Source organism: Saccopteryx bilineata, chromosome 1 (assembly GCF_036850765.1).
Source record: "Saccopteryx bilineata isolate mSacBil1 chromosome 1, mSacBil1_pri_phased_curated, whole genome shotgun sequence".
NCBI lineage: Eukaryota > Metazoa > Chordata > Mammalia > Chiroptera > Emballonuridae > Saccopteryx > Saccopteryx bilineata.
Genome location: NC_089490.1, coordinates 366771037 through 366788580, shown reverse-complemented (window position 1 = coordinate 366788580; position 17544 = coordinate 366771037). Strand labels below are relative to the sequence as shown.

At 48.6% G+C, this 17544-nt stretch overlaps 1 protein-coding gene across 7 annotated transcripts in view; it reads right to left on the bottom strand.

Annotated features, from left to right (window-relative positions):
* The window catches only part of NAV2 (neuron navigator 2), a 405016-nt gene that overhangs the window by 33075 nt on the left and 354397 nt on the right, over nt 1-17544 (bottom strand). For all 7 annotated transcript variants that reach the window (XM_066251118.1, XM_066251119.1, XM_066251121.1 and 4 more), the window contains 6 exons: nt 13586-13609; nt 13398-13472; nt 8356-8439; nt 7858-7969; nt 6279-6424; nt 3400-3572 (listed from right to left, as the gene is read on the bottom strand). In XM_066251118.1, coding sequence (XP_066107215.1) covers nt 3400-3572; nt 6279-6424; nt 7858-7969; nt 8356-8439; nt 13398-13472; nt 13586-13609 — 614 coding nt within the window. The remainder of the gene's footprint in view (nt 1-3399; nt 3573-6278; nt 6425-7857; nt 7970-8355; nt 8440-13397; nt 13473-13585; nt 13610-17544) is intronic.

The following is a 17544-nucleotide window of genomic DNA, read 5'->3' as shown; positions in this document are numbered from 1 at the left end:
AGGACTCTGGCCCTGTGGGACGAGCGGTCTCAAGTAGAAGGAGACTTGGTACCCCGCCACGCTGCTGACCCCTGCTGAGGAGGACTGCCTGCACTGAGTTTGGAGGGCACCAGAGGGAAACATTCCTATGGGAAGCCCCAGGCTCGAGCTGCTGACAGAAGGCACCAGAGTCACCTCTGTCACGCAGCTCTCAACCGACGTGTCACCTCCTCAGAGGAGCCCTTCCCGACCACCCTCACACTGCACTGCCGCGGGACTCTGTATCCCAACATGCTACCTGCATCCCCAGCATTAAGCCTTGAGCACTACCTGATCTTTCTAATACTGTATACTCAGACGGATTCTGTTACGTGTCTGTCCCTCCTCCAGGACACAGTGTCTACCGAGGAGATGTATCTGTCTTGTGCACTGTTGTAACCGGAGCTAAGCCAAGTGCTGGCAGCGAGCAGAAGCTCAGAAGTGGAGGAAGGTGTGCCATGTCCTGTCCCTACTAGTCCTCATCCCCAGGGGTGGGGATCTGGCTAACATCCTCTTTGGTCTCTGCAGAACATCTGGAGCAGTGCCCAGCTCACACAGGGTGTTATATGCAACGCTTACATCAATGAAGAAAGCATGCACGAGGAGCTGCTTTTTTTTCCTGATCAGGAAACAACTAAAGTGGGCTGCTCTGGAATGATGGCATGTGTGACAGTCACAGGCAACCTGTCCTTTATTTACCTCGTAGGCACCCTGCAGGTCAGAAAGGACCCGCATTCTCAACCGCTGGTCTCGTCCTTCACACAAGAACACAGGGCCTGGCTGGGGCCGGGAGTCCAGTCCTCAGTGCCCCACTCCCTTGCCCTGGTCAGGTTTTACTCTCGCCTGTACTAGAAGTGCACTCTGCCCGAGGGAAGAGGAGCTACTGACTTAAGTCAGTAAAATGAAGGCCCCAGGAGGGCCATGCTCCACTGGGGGTGGGGTTGCTAAAAGTTGGGGCCCCCGCTCCGTTTCCTCTTCTACAGCCTGTGCTCCACAGGATGTGCGGTGGGGGTGCTACAAAGACCCAGCCAACCCTCGTGCCCACGTTTCCCGCACCCACGGGGCACGCTGGCCTCGGGACCCTTGTGTAGCAGCTGTCCTCAGCGGGCGGGCAGGCTGACTGGGTAAGGGGACTCCGGGACGGCTCCTGAGCTTGAAAGAGGATGAACAGGAAGACGGAGGCCCGTCACACGTGGCATCTGAGTTGGCCCTCACACAAACCCAGTGAGGGAGAAGTAACGAACCCCATTTCACAATGAGGAGACCGAGGTGTCTGTAGCCACCACGCTCCCTTGTCTCACGCTAGCTCAGGGGCCACGCGAACCCAGGCACAGTGGCCCTCCTCTCCCAGGCCCTTGTGGATCGCTGTTCCGGGACATGACCTGAGCTTCAGCCTTCCTCCTCTCCTGGCCTAGTCTCCGACGGAAGCCAGCCCTAGGAGGCAGGGGCAGTCTTTCTCACTGCTGCAGGAAGTCAGCTGTGCCACTGCCCCCTTTTTTTTTTTTTTTACAGAGACAGAGAGTCAGAGAGAGGGATAGATAGGGATGTGCCACCTTCTAAGGCAGAGGTTCTCAAACTTTTTACACAGGGGGCCAGTTCACTGTCCCTCAGACCATTGGAGGGCCGAACTATAAAAAAAAACTATAAACAAATCCCTATGCACACTGCACATATCTTATTTTAAAGTAAAAAAAAACCAAAACGGGAACAAATACAATATTTAAAATAGAGAACAGGTCCTGGCCGGTTGGCTCAGTGGTAGAGTGTCAGCCTGGTGTGCAGGGGTCCCGGGTTCGATTCCTGGCCAGGGCACACAGGAGAAGCGCCCATCTGCTTCTCCACCTCTCCCCCTCTCCTTCCTCTCTGTCTCTCTCTTCCCCTCCCGCAGCCGAGGCTCCATTGGAGCAAAGATGGCCCGGATGCTGGGGATGGCTCCTTGGCCTCTGTCCCAGGCGCTAAAGTGGTTCTGGTCGCAACAGAGCGACGCCCCGGAGGGGCAGAGCGTTGCCCCCTGGTGGGCAGAGCGTCGCCCCTGGTGGGCGTGCCAGGTGGATCCTGGTTGGGCGCATGCGGGAGTCTGTCTGTCACTCCCTGTTTCCAGCTTCAGAAAAATACAATAAATAAATAAATAAATAAATAAATAAATAAATAAAATAGAGAACAAGTAAATTTAAATCAACAAACGGACCAGTATTTCAATGGGAACTATGGGCCTGCTTTTGGCTAATGAGATGGTCAATGTCCGCTTCCATATTTGTCACTGCTAGCCGTAACAAGTGATATGACGTGCTTCTGGAGCCGTGGCATGTGCGTCCCCCATCACCGGAAGTAGTACTATACGTGAGTGACGCTGGGCTTTGTATCCGCATCCTGTGCTCCTCGCACTGACCACCAATGAAAGAGGTGCCCCTTCCGGAAGTGCGGCGGGGGGCCGGATAAATGGTCTTATGGGGCCACAGGAGGCCCGCGGGCCGTAGTTTGGGGACCCCTGTTCTAAGGTGACACTTGGATCCTTACCTGGGTCTGTTCCAAACCATTCCTAATGTGTTCTTGCCCTTAGACTCTGGTCCTCATGTTTTTAGATGGGGCACAGGATGGTTTTAGATGGAGACTGACCAGTAGGTGCTCAGTGGGACTCATGGGAGGCTGGCTGGGCAAAAGCAGATGATGCGTCCCTTCTATGTAATCAGTGACCAAGGGAAACAGCACCTAAATCAACGCCAAGTGAGCAAACGTGTGTCTCACTTAAGAGAACCAGCTGTGTTCCCCTAAAGCTCTGAACAAATGAACTTATTTTAAATTCACAAGGGGAGTCCAGGGTGATGAGTCATTCTACAAAACATAGGCCCTTTGGTCAAGAGAATTGCCACCGAAACTCTCCACTTTTTTTAAACTCCCAATTTCTGAGTGCCGACCTCAGAAAGTCAACGCCAAATTATCATCAAAGAAGAAAAGGGTAATCACTCTAAGCCTTGTCACCCAAATGAACCAGAACCTCAGTTAAAATTGCCAACACTTATATAACACCATCTTCCCGTCACAGCAAGAGTTGGTAGCTCTTTTACGTCCATTTCTCTTGTTCAATCCTTAGGATAAGTAGACAACCGTTATCCCAATCTGATAGAGAAATGGAAACAAAGGAGCTTAAGCAACTTGCCCAAGGCCAACCTACTAATTACCCAAAGTGACGGCACTGCTAGAACAAAAACCTACGTCTCTTACGGTCCTCTGTCCTAACACACTGAAAACACGCATTATCCTACGAAGACAAGACAGCAAGGACCACAAGGTGCAGTTTATCGCAGCAGGACTCCTGGCCACTCCTGTCTGAGAGGATTCCAAGGGCCAAAGACATCATCTGACCCCGACGGACAGACTTACAGAGAGTTGGAGTGAGAGTTCCTCAGCAGTGGAGTGGAGCCTGCGGAACCGTTGTGTGGCAATTTGGGTGAGGAAGGCAGAGAAGAATCCGTCATCTCCTCAATGTCTGAATGAGAGGACGCCGACTTGGGGGACTTCTTCTTCCCGAAAGCTTGCTTGAAGGAGCTGCGTAACTGAACGGACAAGACTGTCAGCCGGGGAGGGGCTGCGGCCAGCACTCAGGCCTCGGCAAAACAGGGACATGCAGGCGGAAGGGCGATTAGTTCACCCACGTTTCCCTCCCACCAACGGGAAGGGTTCCCAGCAGCTCTCTCTATTCAGTGCATTCAGGGAAGAAGAGTTATCTGGTGTGGACAGCTTAAGGGCTGGACCTGTGGGTAACAACATTCCATGCCTACTCTCAATTCAAGACTGGATGCCAACAGCAAGACAGAGCCTGGCTCAGCAGGTGGGTGTCGGGAGGATGAGACGACACAGCAACAAAGCGGGATGCTCAGACAGGGTGACGGGTGCGGATGAGGTTAGTCATATCAATGGATGGGTTAGCTTGGTATCTGACATTAACAGTCTTGCTTACCTCATTGACCTGCCAGAGAAAATGCAAGCAAAAAATGGGGAAGGGGGAAGGAAAAAAGACAATTTTTAACAGAGAAAGCCAGTGACAGGGAAAGCTTCGGACTTTTCAGACACAACACGACTCATTCTGAACACCACACACAGAGGAGGCTTCCAGTCAGATTACAAATCGTTCAGAGCACGGGGGCCATCGTCCTCCGTTACGCGAGGAAAAAAAACAATGAGTCTGGAAGTGCCTCACAATCCAAGCTCTTCCAGCTTCTCTGCCTGACACGACCGCCCCCCCTCCCTGGGCTTCTCACCCTTTCGTCTCTCATCAGTCACCTCTCTAAGTCTTCATTTTTGGGGGCATGTCTTTTTTCTCAGCATGGAAGGATACAGCTACACTACTGCACTGGTCCCAACATGGCTGCTAGCTCTTTTATATATGTAATTAGGAACTACTGCTGTCCTGTGGACACATGAGATAACATAGTCAGCAGGGAACTAGACAACTCGTCGTGTTACTAAACAAATGGATGTCTTAAAGGAATTTATTAACCATACGGGGAAAAAGAAACTGGTATGTCACAAAGTCCCCCAAACTGTGAGATGGATCTAAAAATTCTAATGAGAACATAAAGAACTAAGGTGGAATGTCTTTTCTGAGAGCCTTGACAAGCATGTCAGTTTCTAGGCTAAAAAAATAAAGGTACATCTTGAAAAATGGGCTTTTAAAAAATAATCTCCTTCTCCTGAAGTCCTTTCTCCTTCTGAAAACGTAGTCTGTGGGCTTTATCTCCTACTGAGAAATTCAGAAAATGGGCCTGTCTGAAATGGTTGTTGGAATTTTCTCCCATCAACATTTCATCCATAACAAACTGCATGTCCAGCATGCGGGTGAAGTCAGATCCCATTTCTGTCTTATTCCTACTTCTGATCATACTTTCAGAGACAAGTCTTAGAAACAGAAAGATAGGGCATATCAGCCACCAACCTCTACCTCTCGTGACACGCCAGGAAGAAGAGATTACAAAATTTAGATAGAATTAAACTTTGGGATTATGCATCCTCCCAAATGCACTGAGTAACCTTCAGAGCAAAATAAATATGTTTTATTTCTTAAACTGAAGAAAAACGGATAGTCAGAATTTTTCATAGAAAAGCATTCTCTAACCACTCTGATAATACAATCAGATCATATTGATCGATAGCAGATTAGAAAGAACAAACATAAATTAATTTGTTTGTTTAAGTCACAGCAAATGGGTTGACTAAAAGCCATTAGTCACGTGAAGAAAAAATTCCATCAGAATGATGAGAGGGTCACACCACACTGGCTTTTTAGCTTGCCTCCAGTACAAGTCATCAATAACCGAAATTACCGAATCCTCAACTCCTTTGTCACCAGACCTCGCCACCCATCCAAGATAACACAAAATGAGTGAGAAGTGTATGGAATGAACAAGGACATTAAAGCTACTGTGAAAACACGATGCCGTCAGCACTGACAAGTGGGGCCTTTTAATATCGACGTAGACTGAAGACAAGGAGCAGCAGATGTCAATCAGAACTCCAGCCTCAACCGCAGAGTTCAAGACTGGGGGGGGGGGGGAGTGTCGTTTCCCCAGGAGAATGGGGAAAACTGTTCACGATGTCACTGTGCAAGAAGTCAAGGAGCTCACTGGGATCATGGAAACATGGAGAAACACGGCATTGGGGCATTGGAGGCGAGTTCTATTAAACTTGCCATTTTGGGGTATAACCCTCAAATTTAGAACCCATCACTAACTGTTAACATCACCACTATGAAACCTTTACTTACAGGGCACGGTCAAAATTTCTCAGAGAGAAGGGAGGTTTAAATCTATCATAGGCAATTGTGTGAATAAATAGATAAAGGACTATGATTAACAGTGGATAATTAGTGATAACACTCCAAAAAAAAAAAATACTTTGAAACTGAGAAGAAACCACTAAAAAGTAAATCCGCTCTAGTACCTGGGACTTTCTGGCCATCGTATGACGAGGGGGAATGACACAGATATGAAATGGAAGATGAGTACTGCACAGAAAGTCTCATGAAACAGAAAGACTACAAGGTGGTGGGGATTTCATGAACTCTCGAGTCTGGCTGAGCACAATGAGGATTTTGGTAGAAACTTATCCACAAACCACTCCTTTGGATTTACTCCCAAAGGTCTGTGTTCTGAAGTTAAGAGCTTGCCTGGGCTTTCTTGGGGGGGGGGGGGGAGGGACGGACACCGGATCTGGGACTGACTCTATTGGTCAGCGCCCACGAGAGTCTTTGGAGGTACACTCACCCAATTCTTTCTCTTCTTCTTCTTTGAGTCACTCTCTATGTTGCTGCCCACGCTGGAGTGGCTGGTGGCACTGTTGATGCTGGAGACGCTGTCGGAGGAGTGCTGCCGGCGGATGCGGAGGTCTGCAGCCTGGGAGGTGCCGTTTCCTGCAGGCCCGAGGCAGGAAGGACGTCAGAGCTGCTGCCTTGAGCCCACTCCTCTGTCCCAGGAAACAACCCTCACACCGAAGCCCCCGCACCCGAGGACTCCTAAGTGCCTCCCATCAGACGTGACCTGCTGTTCCTTGCTGCTGGTATGAAGGTCCTTGGGCAGGTAGGTGCTACACGGTGTGGTCAGTTAAATGAGGGCAATCTCTCTCTCTCCACTTTACATACGTCCAGGGAGGCTTAGAGAGAACTCCCCCAACAACAGCTCTCTTAAACTTGAGTTAGGCACTGAGGATTTTTTTTTTTAAAGATTTTATTTATTCAATTTTCAGAGAGGAGAGAGAGAGAGAGAGAGAGAGAGAAAGGGGAGGAGCAGGAAGCATCAACTCCCATATGTGCCTTGACCAGGCAAGCCCAGGGTATTGAACAGGCGACCTCAGCATTCCAGGTCGACGCTCCATCTCACTGCGCCACCACAGGTCAGGCTGATGATGTTTTTTGAACCGTGGCAATAACCACCTATGACTCTGGTGCCCCCTCCTCGCTGCACTAGCCTTCTTCCTGCCATCTGCGGGACCTCACGTATGCCCTCCCTCTTCCTGGCATGTCTCTTCCCCCGACTCTGCCTGGCCAGCGCTGGCTAATCCTTCCTATGTTAGCTCTATCATCTAGCTTTCAGGAGGCCCGTTCAACAGGGGGACCAGAAACAACACTGCCTGAAATGTCCGTGACGTCAAAATGAAGTTTGCAGACAGTTTTCCTGCTTTTGAAGAGCACCAGTTTCAGAGTCAGACAGACTTGGGTTCTAGTCCCACTTCTGCTTCTGGCTACCCTGTGATCTCGGGAGGTAACTCTCACCCCTGAAACCCAGTGTCCCCACCATACAACGTGGACAGGACCAGTATTGCCCTCATAAGTGTGTTTGTTGTAGAAAGAAAAGCGTGATCACTAATTAAATAATCGAAATGCTGAGTACAGGGCGTAGAACACAGCAAGTGGTTTGTAAATGCCAGCTGTCACTGTGACTTCTATTATTACTGTTAAGATCATTATTGCAGGAGATAACTCGTCCTCACACCCACATTGTACCCCAAATAAGAGACACAAGGACAAAGCAATTCACTCAGAAGTATTTTCCTGCGTGAATATGAGAGGAACCCATTTCAGGTTTTTTCCACAGCAATGTGTAAATATCACAGCATTAGTGAAGGGAAGGGCAGTGAAATACTTTGACACTTTGCCAATAGAAATAAATTTTCTCCCAGTTTTGAGATATAGCAGAGAAGAGGAGGAGATGGAACAGCTACCTTCCCAGAGGGCAGACCGGGATGAAGTGTTTGCCTTCCAGGACCTGCTCAACCTTCGGACATCCCCCCCCCCCCTGCTGGGAGGCTGCATCTTTCACTGTCTGAAGGCTGTTTCTGTTCCTTTACCTTTGCAGTTGAGCTCGGGTGTGTTAATTACTCCATTAATGGCAGCCTGGGCAGCTGCATTCTGTTTCTTTAGGGACTCAATGGTTTTTCTTAACTCATTTAGTTCTGAATCCTGAGGCACAGAAAAAAAAAAATAATGGTTATTCTAACATCATTCTCTGTACAGTGTTCAACTGTAGTGCATGTTTCAACAGAGGAGGGTAGGAAGTAAAGGAGTCTGAAACAAAACCTTTGTCTCAAACACTAAGTTGAGTCGATTTTCAACGTGTGTACATGAACAGTAAGAATAGGACTAGGATAGATCCGTTACTGATAGTCACTGCCTCCCTACCTAGGTCAGATTTTCACTCAACAAGACCTACTCTTTTCAATCCAATTCCAATGGTTCAAGAAGTACACTACAATCTGCACAATTATCTGGAATGAAAGAGAATAATGTTTCTGGGTGGGTGGTGAAGTCCAAGCAGGGAGGAAAACAAAGCACCCTTTCTGCTTTACCTTCTGCTCCGCCGTCATGGTCAAACTCTGAAGCCTGATTGTCATGTTGCCAAGACTCTGCTCAAAGGCAGCCACGAGGTGCGCCTGCAGGGGAAGACACAGTCTGAGTTACATTACCTTGTAAGGTATGAGCGCCTCCGCCCAGCTCGGTCATAAAGACAGGGCCGTGTGAGTCAGCCCATCTGATTCTTTCCTCTCGAGTCCCACTGCCCAGGGTTTGGGATTCGGCAACAATAGTTTTCCAGGTCTCAAATGCCCAGGCCTCTTCCCACCTTAGGGCCTTCATACATCCTTCCCCCTCTGCCTGGAATGCTCTACCCCCCAGCTGCCTCCCTAACTAATTTTTGCATATCCTTCTCAAGAGATCACAGCCCATGCCTTCATGGCACCCCTGGATTGGGTTGGTTCCCCATATTTATTCTCAAAAGCACTCCGGACCTTTTGAGAATTTGGTATTTGGTGGTATCACAGTCAAAAATACATGTCCTCTTGTGATTGCTGATTCACAAGTGTCTATTACACAGCAGGACGACCTTTTGCTCATCCAACACCAGGCTCACAGTAAAGGCTCCTGTGGAGCATGTTTGTAGAATGAATGAACAAAGTGGCTGGTGTATGTTGCTTGTTATGATTCTGATTAATAAGAAGCCGCTGAAAGGCCCATCTGCTCCCTTCTTAGAGAAGCCTCTCCTGTTCCCCCAGGGAGTTGGTGCTTCCCCTTGAGCTCCGCTGCACTCTCTGGTGTACCTCTGTTAGCACAGGGCACCAGCTGCACCATTATCTTATGTATTAGAGGACATTAAAAAAAATACTGCTGATTAAAGTATACACCTAGTTTTCACAGATGTTAAAATGTGAAAGGAAATGTGTATCTTAGAGAGGAGAAATGTGGCGTTGTCCTGTCTGCCCCTTTCTCTGTAACCCTCTTCAAGGGCGAGAGGCGACGCTGTGTTCTAACAGCAAGCCTTCTTTCTTCCACAGCAGGAGGTGACGTATTGGTTGGCTGACTTAGGATAATAGTGTTAAAAGCAAGGATAAAGCATGGACAAATCATCTCATCCTACTGGCTTCAGTATCTTTATCCATAAAATGGGAGCAATATATATATATACTTTCCTCCCAGGGTTATTATGAGCATTAAATGAAACAATACAGGTGAAAAATGGCCTATAGACTGTTAAGGAATTGTGAAACACAGGAAATAAATGGGCACTGTGGGGAAAGGAAAAGGTCTGGGAATGACAAAGTGACAAAAGATACTATCAGAACATAGGGCCAAGGAGATCAACAAAGGGTTCCCGGAGAGCGGTGGTAGACACGGGGGCTACAGGAGGAATGAGAAGGACCAGCAGGACACTGGAGAGTCTTCAGAGAAGTGATGATTTGATCATGTTGGAGAAATCTAGAAGAAGAGATGGGGGATGCATACAGCGAAGAAGAGAAGCTGGACAACAACCGGGTGGGGGAGGAATCTCTGCCCTGGGCAGGGAGGAGGGTCAGGGGACACCGCAGTTTAAGGAGGAGAGATTTGAGAAGTGAGTCAGAGGCCTCTGTCACTGGACTCCTTCAAACAGGAGCAGTGGAGGACAGGATCATCTCCAAGATCAACCGTAGAGCCCTTTCCCAGCAGCCGCAGGATCTGGCGGGGAGCGGGGCTACTTGTAACAGAAACGTCAAGTGGATAGCCAGTTTCTCCCTGACTGCATGCCCTCTCACTCTTAAAAATTGAGACAGTGCCTTTGCATTTTAAAATAAAGAGAGATTCGTTAATTTGCCCTGCAGAATGTGGCAAAACCAAAGCCAGTTTAATTCAAGACAGTCACATACTGGATGAAGAAAGGGGACCAGGACATGAATATGTAACAAAGAGCGGTTGCTATCCTTGCATTTCAAAGGAATGACAAGGTCAAATTTAAGTCACTTAATTTCCATTTATTTCAAATCTTTGTTTGATTGCCACCCATGACTCTGTTGGGGGGGGGGTTCACATTTTCCATTCAATTAACAACAAACACCTAACCCGAGGAAGACTGCTAGTGAGAAAGGGTTTTTGCAAAGTTCAAGAAGAAACCACATTTGTTCTGAGGAACTGGAGAATTGCATTTTGCTGGTGAACAAGGGGACCAACTTGGTGTCATGAACACAACTGTGAGAACACGGGTTGACGTGCTGCAAGCCCGGTCCTGAGCCACACAACAGCCTTCTCCTCCAGCACCGTCCTCACGGTCCCGGGGAAAGCAACACAGTGGTATAGAAACACCCAGAGAAGGTGGCTTTGAGTAGTCTGTCCGAGAAAAACAAACCCAGCCTGGCCTGTGGGAGAGCGGGCAGACAATGAAACACGATAGCACTGCCCGGGGTGTGTGGTTAAGGCTGAATATTTACTTTAAAACAATAGTGGCTAAGTCCTGGGTTCGATTCCCGGCCAGGGCACACAGGAGAAGCGCCCATCTGCTTCTCCACCCCTCCCCCTCTCTTTCCTCTCTGTCTCTCTTCCCCTCCCGCAGCCAAGGCTCCATTGGAGCAAAGTTGGCCCAATGCTGAGGATGGCTCTATGGCCTCTGCCTCAGGCGCTAGAATGGCTCTGGTCGCAAGAGCAACGCCCCAGATGGGCAGAGCATCGCCCCCTGGTGGGCATGCCGGGTGGATCCTGGTCGGGCGCATGCAGGAGTCTGTCTGACTGCCTCCCCGTTTCCAGCTTCGGAAAAATGCAAAAAAAAAAAAAAAAAAATACTGGCTAAAAAATAAAAATAAAACAATACCGGACTCAATGGCATTTGTGAGGAGCGCGTGCTTTTAGAATAACAGTAAGGTAAGGGACCTCACTCGGACTCACTGGGACAGAGAGCAGGGTTCCGAATGGCCCAACAGGAAGTCCTCTGGAGCAGGAAGTCGTTGGGAGAATGCACCCAAGTTCATTATAAGTAAATTACTCGGCCTTGATTAGTACGGGGCAACGGGGACAGCTGTAACTCTTAATGAGGGGAGTGGCTCTGCATCACTCAAGGAAGGGGTTGCTGTCCAATCTCATATGTTCGGATTACACCCAGGAGATCCTGGCTTCTTGGCTCTGGCTCAGTTCTGGATTCAAATGGTGGCTCTGATAGAGTCTGCCCTCAGAAAAGTACCTGTGCTGCTTTTCTGAGTAGGATCTAAGCCTTACGTCAATTTCTGATGCTCTTTGGATAGCACTAGTGATGGTGGACGAGGTAGAGAAAATAAAGAAGGATGACAAAACACACAGTGGCCTAGGATGTTAGGGTTCCGAAAGAAAAAGTCTGTTTCTAGAAATGCAAACGAGCTCAGAAAAATAAATACTAGGGACAGCAATCACCAATTATTGAGCTTGTAATTAAGGGACAGCATTAGGCAAGGTACTTATGTGCAGACTTTAAAGAGAAATGGTTTCCTTAAATAGACTCAGGTATAAGCCAGGAATCACCTGGGCAAAAACTCTAGGTAAATATTAATTTGCAGTACTAACTCAGCTTCTTGGTCCAAGGAAGACAACCTTTTGAAATTGCTTTTTGCTTAACAGCATGCTGAGGGGTCATGCAGGCTGCTTCCTGACCGGCTTGCACACACATGTTTGTGGTCTCAGGCTGGGCTAGGCTTTCCTGGAAGCCTGGCCCCCAGAGGCATCTGAGCATCTTCCAAACCTCAGGCTCTGCCTCCGGACTGTCAGCCCTGCAGCAGGACTCCTTTACAGACTGGTCTGCTGGGGTAGCAGACCACTGCCTCTATTCTGACCCCTCTAGTTCTATAATGGCATGAGAGAGAAGCATTCTAAGGGCAAGCCTGACCACCTCACAGCTCTGTTTAAAACTCACTGAGAGGGCCTGACCTGTGGTGGCGCAGTGGGATAAAGCGTCGACCTGGAACACTGAGGTTGCTGGTTCGAAACCCTGGGCTTGCCTGGTCAAGGCACATATGGGAGTTGATGCTTCCTGCTCCTCCCCCTTCTCTCTCTCTCCCCTCTCTCTAAAAATCAATTAAAAAATCAATAAATAAATTAAAAAAAAAAACTCACTGAGAGGGTTCCGCTAACTTCAGATGAAAGCCCAGATTTCCCACCGAACAGCCGAGAGCCTCTGTGCTGTGCCCTGACCACTGCCTTTCCTTGGTGCCTCCTTCCTTCCCACTTCTTCCTCCCCTCCATCCACGCCATACGTTCTAAATCACACCGAACTACTTACATAATCTCCAAATGCACCAAGAGCTTCACCTTGGGCTTTTGCACAAATTATTCTTTTCGGCTAGAATGCTGTCCTCCCTGTGCACCCTGCCCTACACAGTATCCACCAGATGTCACCTCCTCCAAGAAGCCTTTCCTGACCTCCTCCTATCCCTACTGAGACTGAGGTAGGTGCTCCTCCTCCATATTCCCACAACCTTTTCCCTCGATCTCTATCACAACAGTTATCATGTTATAGCAAAATCGTTTTGTCTCTCTGCTGTACCAGACAAAGAACACCAAGATGACAGTGACTTGCTTGTTTTGCAGTTGAACCCACAATGCCCGGGGCATAGTTGGCACTTAAACAGTTGCTGAATTGAATGCCGCTTGGCAGTGCCCCCTGAACACGTAATTGTGTATATTATAATTACAGAGCAGTCAGCTATTTTTTTGTGGAGCCTTAGATTGCCTTTACCCTCCCTACCTCCACCACCTCCACCACCTCCACCTCCTTCTCCCCTTAGATGGAAATTTTCGGAAAGAGGAAGGGAAAGGGAAATGAACATTTCTGAGCACTTAGAGTATATTCCAGGTACTGATCCCAGACAACCTTGAGAGGTATTATCTTCACCCACTGTACAGAGGAGCAAATACAAGCTCAGAGGTGGAAGAATCTGCCCAAAGCTCAGAGCCTGTAAGTATCAGCAGACCTGCACACCCAGGCTGAGCCTGTGTCCTCTTTATTGTATCACACGTATCACACGGCTTCCATGGTGCTCCGGCCCAGGAACCCGTGAAGTAATGCTGAGGAGGCCGCCGCGACCGCCGCCCCCGCCCATGGCTGCTGCCCCGTGTCTGCACTCACGTTTGCTGTCAGCTGGGTGGTCAGAGCCGAGACCTTCTCCTGGGAGGCATCCAGCTCCCGCCGCAGTTTGCGAATCTACAGACAAGAAGGGACAGAGTTACGTGCTTTGAGAGCCCACTTCCAGGTGGAGCTGGGCTGCAGAGTGGATGGCGGAGGAAGGGGAAGCCCGCCCGCACTCCGTTGCTTACCTCCGACTGGCACTTTTCTTCCGGCTGCAAAGGAAGCACAGGGAGATCAGAGGAGCTGCGGGACCGAGGGCCCTGCCGGCCGGCCTGCGGGGACACCATACTGGGACCCTCACGGCAGCAGGAAATATCTAGTAGTTTCTTTCCTGGTGTAATTTTCTGGATAAACTGGTTCAATTAATTTGGCCAATTGAAAAGGCCAAAACAAACAGCACTTTATTTTCAGAAATCAGGAAGCATCAGAACACTCCAATTACTTTGGTTGTGAGGAGCCCCCCCGCCCCCATCCCAGGTGGCGATGGTGACAGGTCAGGGGCTCAGGGAGGGTGTGACGAGAAGGGGATGAGCCAGGCCAGGGCTGCCAGATTGAGCAAATAAAAGTACAGGACAACCCGCTAAATTAGATGGTTATTATTATTTTTTCTTTTTTTCTTTATTCATTTTTAGAGAGGAAAGAGAGAGGGAGAGAGAGAGACAGAGAGAGAGAAGGGGGGAGGAGCTGGAAGCATCAACTCCCACATGTGCCTTGACCAGGAAAGCCCAGGATTTCGAACTGGGGACCTCAGCATTTCCAGGTCGATGCGTTATTCACTGCGCCACCACAGGTCAGGCATATGGTTATTATTGTATAGTAAAAGTATGTTCTTTGTAATAATACTGGGGTATACCTATACTAAAAAATAATTTGTTGCTCATCTGAATTCCAAATTTAATTGGGAGTCCTGCATTTTACCAGGCACACCGTACAGCCACAGGGAGGACTGCTTGTAGGTTAATCCTGCCCAATGTTATCCTCCCTCTCATCTCTCTAGGGCATGGCAGCAGGAGAGGAAGGCCCCCAACTTAGGGAGGCTGGAAGCCCCTCTCAGCCAGACTGTTGACATCCCAGATTATGAGGATAAATGTGACCTTCACCTGCTGCCCCAGCTCAAGTTTCCCAGTTACCTGCAAACCTTGGAGTAAAGGGGAAGCCTGTAGATCCTCTCACTGGGCCCCATGTCTGTGGTGACACAGCTATCTGCCAGTAGGAGACAGAACTCCCTCTCTCTTCCCATGGGGGGAACGCACATGAGGGGGATAACCTACTGCTGGAGGAACCTTTCTCTCTCTCTCCTTGGGTTCCTAAGGGGGCCCATAAAAGAAGACTCTCCCTACCCTTTCCCGGAAATGCTGGAAGTGCTCCTGCCCTTCTCTCCACCTACCACTCACACTTCTCCAACAGGGACCCTGAAGCCAGGTAGGTGAGTGGAAATCAGTATGGACCCAGTTTTGTCCATGGGTCCTCCCTGTATGTCCTCATCCAAATTTATTAGTGATAAACACATTATTTTTTTAAACCTAGCATCTGACTCTGATGTTGACTTCTCTATTCAAAATGTGAAAGGGCAGGATTCATTAGACCCTGCATACAACACCCGTCAGCGAGGGCAGGTCCTGCCGGACCTCCTGTCACTTGCTGTTCCCCGCTGCCTTGCTGTTCCTGATCCCGCCTGAGAGCCCCAGCCCTCTAGGCTGGCTCCTAACAACAGCAACTAATGTTTAAGTACACTGGGGTCAAGTGACTTAATCCTTGCAGTAACTCCATAAAGTAGATTTTTCTGTGTTCCCTGTACGGCTCAGACAGGTTAATTACCTTGCCCACGCCACACAGCTGGGCAATCTTCTCATCTAAGAAATGCTTTCAGGAGAAGGTTTTGAGATGCCCTCAGGGTCCACTCTTTCCTCCCAGATAATATTTATCTATCTCTCTTTGTCTGTCCACCTGTCTGTCCATCCATCCATCCATCCATCCATCCATCCCCATCACCACCATCTATCAAATATTTATGGCTTTCCAGTATGTGCCGGGCACTGTTGAAGAACTTCGATACAGCTGTGAACATGACCAAGTCCCTCACCTCATGTTACTTATATTCTGGTAATAATAACTAGCATTTATTGAATAATGATGCCACAGGCCAGCAACTGTTCCAAGCCACTTTCTATCCAAAATTCATTTCATCCTTCTTGCAGCCCTTTGAGTAGGTATAAATACTCATACTATCGTCTTCTGTTTTGCAGATGAGGGAAATGTGGCGCAGAGGGGTTAAGCAATGGGCCCGAGGTCGGAGCTGATAAGTGGCAGAGCTGGGATTGGATCCAAAGCGCTCGGGCTGCAAAGCCCATGATCTTACCCAGCACATTCCTCTGCTTTTACTACAGATACATTCTCATGGACGCGTTCCAGAAATAAGGCCCCGTCTTCTGAGTCTGATCCAAAGGGGGAAAGTTAATGGCAAGAATATCAGCACTATCTAGCATTTGCGAGGCTAGTGGAGGCTGGTTAGCAGGCTGAGCCATCCACACAGGACCAGCCCTAGTTCTGTACACTTCGAACAACAGGGCTGACACTTCCTCCCATGCCTCTGCCATTGCACTGTGCCCACCTGTCTATGGGGATGAGCCTCTGCTCTCAACAGCAGCCTGGAGAAATCAAGCGCTTTGTATCTTATCCCCAGCTGCTGCTGCTCTTCTGCACATCTGGGAAGTCTTAAGTGAAACTGTAGACCTCCCTCTGTTCAGCAGCTCCCCATGGAACTCAACTGCTGCTCCCTAAATAGTCAGGAAAGCGAGTTTGATGCCAGGTGTGGCCTCTTACATTTTCTCTAATCCAGGAGCTGGCCATAACTCCTCCATGACAGTTGTTTAGCATCATGTTGCCATTCCTTGCCTTTGTAATTAAAATCACAAGCACATTTCAGCTAGAATGGGCATTCTTGACTATCTCAGAATTATAGAGATTTCAGGGGGACAAAAAACTATGATCATCCAATAAGAGGCTATAAAACACTCAGCAATTAAACAGACTCTTTGGTCTGGGTTGGTGACAACTTCAGAGACTCCAAAGATCTCTTTGTAGACAACAAATAAGAGCTTGTTCACCTTAACATTTACAAAGGCGCCTGAGCACTTGATTCGGAATTTCGTCATCACCCAGTGGCTAATAACAGACGAGGGACCACACATCAGAACCCGCTGGTTGCAGTCCAGCCAGACTTACAGGTTTCCTTGGTATTAGCAGTCAAGTCTGGCATGAAAACATTCAATTGTTAGACTGTAAGTCTGCAAAAGTAACCTACCTACATTCTCAGAGAGGGCACATGTAAAGGACAGTAAAAGGGAACCACGACTGGCGGGAGGGATATCAGAGGTGGTGGGACCTCAGACAGCACCCTGCCTTGCTCTCTGACACCAAGGGCAACGGAGAGACACCCAGAATGATGAGGTGATTTGTCCAAAGTCATACAGTGAGAAAAAAAACAAGATTAGACCTTGGGTCTCTTGCTATGCAGATGAATTAAATGTTATTATTAGATCTTTGGCGATTTGTATCAATTCAGAAAGGACCATTTCTAATTTAATGAAAACACCAGCTTCATGTCTACCCAGGACAAGAACTACTGGAAGAGAGACCTTGACTGTAAGGAGTTCTAATGGTTGGCATTGAGAGCATGTGGCTGGAAATGGCAAAAGATGGTTTCTACACGTGAATCTCACACGGGTGGAGAGGCTCACGCTCTTCCCCGCCAAGGCTGGTCCAGGGCAGCCTCCCAGTGTTCACTCTGCTGAGAAGGACAGGAAACCATGGGAACTCCACTGAGAAAACACAGGGCTCAGGCACTGAACTGTCTGTTAGGGCTGCTCTGCTCCAACCCTGTGAAACTAGAGCCCCATGTTTTATGTTCCTTGGTGCCTCTTGCCCCCTCTTTCAGCAGCCTCATCTCAACACCGATAAGCTATATCCTCAGGGCTTAGCCCAGAGCCTGGCACACAGTTAGTGCCAGTACGAGTGCTGAAGAAGTGAACCTAGGTTTGAAAGTACTATCTCTGGTACTGATATCACAGACTTTCCTTGTAGAACAAAGACTGTATTATCTATTTTCTTAGCAGATAATGTCTGAAACAACCCCTCCCCAAAGTTA